General features: G+C 35.9%; 1 protein-coding gene across 1 annotated transcript; it reads right to left on the minus strand.

Annotated features, from left to right (window-relative positions):
* Positions 1-645: 645 nt before the first annotated feature.
* Positions 646-1,810, minus strand: LOC149098274 (rhodopsin, GQ-coupled-like). The gene has a single exon (XM_089278528.1). It carries the CDS (start codon positions 1,686-1,688, stop codon positions 816-818), a length of 873 nt encoding a protein of 290 aa, XP_089134654.1. The 5' UTR covers positions 1,689-1,810; the 3' UTR covers positions 646-815.
* Between the last annotated feature and the right edge of the window lie 1,061 nt (positions 1,811-2,871).

Below are 2,871 nucleotides of genomic sequence, written 5' to 3' on the forward strand. Positions count from 1 at the left end.
TATAAACGTGCTTTAATTAAGCAATACCTTATGAGAGCGTTTAGACGAAAACAACCGACTTATGGATATAACCGTTGAGCCCTAGTGTTTTCCATGCATTTTTTTAATTAAAACGATTAAACATATACTGAAAAGATGGAGTAATCTATACATACCTTTAGGGGCAACGCAGCTATTTGCGTATTTAATCCTTATAAATTGCACGAAATCAAATTGATGAAAAAATTTCCATGTTGAGTATTTTCCTTCCATAGAAAAAACATCACGAAAAATTGAATATTTCGACCAATTTTTGGACCAACTACTTCTGACACTTGTGCTGACCAAAAAAAAAAAAAGAAAAGAAAAGAAAAAGAAAACGAAGAAGAAGAAGAAGAAGAAGAACAGGAAAAAAAAAGAAACCGAAAAAAGACAATGACATGAAAACTAAACAAAAGAGACACAGGAGAAAAGAAAAAGAGAGACCATATGGATATCACACGACTAGATTTAGCAAGACTAAAGCGCCGTTATGACAAATAAACCGACTAATAGTGTAACGGCTAATTCATAGTAAGAAACAAAAAAAACAAAAGAAAAAAAAAGAAAAAAAAATGAGGGTTAGATAACGGATAATAATTATAATATCCCTTCAGAATTAGCTCTTTTGCATTAACAGTTTCATATTTGTACTTTCTGATGGGCTTTGCTGCTTTAATGCTTTAGACATACGTTGCGTTCTTATTTATAAACATGAAATAACGGAGTCGTTTCTGCGCTTAAAAAGCTTCACTTAAATTCGAATTTCAGAGAGGAATGACGGTATGAGTTTATGATCAAGTTTGGTGTTCACGAAAGTGTAGCCTCGTTGCTTTCTTCCTGGTGAATAATCCTCTCAGGGTTCTTCTGAACAGTGGCATCCTAAAGCAATATACTACTGGATTAATAAAAGAATTTGCCAACTGAAGAACTTGAGTTACATCATCGAAGACTGGCCCAATGGCGAAATTCTCTTTCAAAGTGAACCGCAAATTATGTACCACGGTAAAGGGTAGCCAAGCAATTAGCGACAACAAAGTTACAATAAACAGAGTCTTAACCAGTTCTTTGTTTCGTTTATATCTGTTTGGTGGCAATCTCGGGTCTTCCTTTCTGGACGAGAACCACACTGCAGAATATGCACACGAGATAATTATTAAGCAGACAAACAAGTACATTGTCACAAACCAAATAAAGATGTCTTCGGTTATCAAAGTTGCAGCAGTTCCTAACAGCTGGGCCACAGCTACTGTACCCGATAGAAGCCACACTACTCCAACGCTAAAAATATATTTTCGTGTCGATGTGGTTCTGATGCGAAGAGGATATACTACCGCGTAAAGTCTCTCTAAAGAAATGAGAGCGAGGAAACCAATGGATGCACATCCAAAAAGTTCCTCCGAAACCACGTAGTCTCCCCAAGCTGTCTCACAACTCAAAGATGTCTTGAAGCTTTTATGTATTTCAACGACCACACTTTCAATGTTGCCGATACCAACCATCAGATCGGCAACTGTTAGATTTATCAGGAATAAACAAGTTTGCTTCAGTTGGGATCTGTTTTTCCAAAACACGATAACTGTAGCGACATTTCCGAGAATAATGACCAGAGTTTCAACTCCCAGTATTACGATCCATGGAAGCGGGTGTTCGTGCTTACTTGTACACATTTTGTATGTTAGATTTGTCTTGATCTTCCAGGCTTTAGACTTCACAAAAAAACTGCGCTTAGAAAGTTGTATGCCTGGTATACTTACATGTCAGAAAGGCTAGTCAATCTTGTTTGCGAATGTACCAAAGTGCTTGGCGAACGTTTTCTTATTTATCCATTGGTTTTGCGTGTAAGTTTACAAGCAAATCATCGTTACCTCTGCACTTGCCTGAATTATTAGATTTTAAGTCCGTCGGTAATATGAACACCGAAATTCTCCCTTGGAAGTCAATTATTTTGTTCATATACACTGACCACCTCCGCACGACATATGACGTCCGTGAGAAGTGCCGTGTCTGACTTCAACCGTTAATAACTTTTTCAATATTGAAGTAGATGCCGCCAAGCTTATCTGGGAACAATTTGATATGACAGGTCACTAGCATCAGAACTTAATGCTTCCATTGCAATCACATTTTGACAGAAATGTTTTTTGTTTTGTTTTGTTTTTAAATTTTAAAGTTTCTTGTTTTTGTTCGAAAAAACTCATTTTTCATGCAGTTATTTTTGCAAAAACGTTCCTTATCGTCTCCGAAAACGGTTTTTCTGAAATTCTGGATATCGTGACCTAAGGCGTCATCATCGAAAGTTGCTATGTTGAAGGATTCAGTTTTGAACATGCTATCCAAGAATTAGGCTTTCATTAACATCACCATCACCTACTCAATTGTTTTTATACTTTGCTCATTACTCTTTTTAAACGCTACAATTCAGGTAATAAGTATTAAAAGCTACTGTAATATTAACAAACTGTATTTCTTAAACGAGAACAACGTACGCCATCTCTAACACTCGATAATATTGTCAGATCGCTTCAAGTAAGTTCTACAAAATTTGTTTTTTTCGCATCCGGCCAAAATTGCAATTTTAACTTTCTCATACTTTTATGAATTTTAAGGCGGCTTACTACAGTTTTGAGAAGGTAAAAGAGTCCAAATTGTCACTATTTACAAAAACATTTTCCAAGATGTTTTCCCTTCTCTAATTATTGTTTTTAATAAACATATGTGGTACTTGAACAATAGAAACAATAAAAATTAACGATCGAGTGCATGATCCCGAAGAAGATGGCGACTGCACATTTTACCACATTAACATTGAAACCTAACGCATCCCATTAGGCACATGGAAAGCCATATTTT

The sequence above is a fragment of the Orbicella faveolata genome, unplaced genomic scaffold, assembly GCF_042242905.1.
Source record: "Orbicella faveolata isolate gen_17 unplaced genomic scaffold, um_ofav_v1 contig_46, whole genome shotgun sequence".
NCBI classification, from domain to species: domain Eukaryota; kingdom Metazoa; phylum Cnidaria; class Anthozoa; order Scleractinia; family Merulinidae; genus Orbicella; species Orbicella faveolata.

Bases quoted from the DNA above. Each gene is read 5' to 3' on its own strand.
- LOC149098274 (XM_089278528.1), bottom strand. From the start codon at position 1,688: ATGTGTACAAGTAAGCACGAACACCCGCTTCCATGGATCGTAATACTG.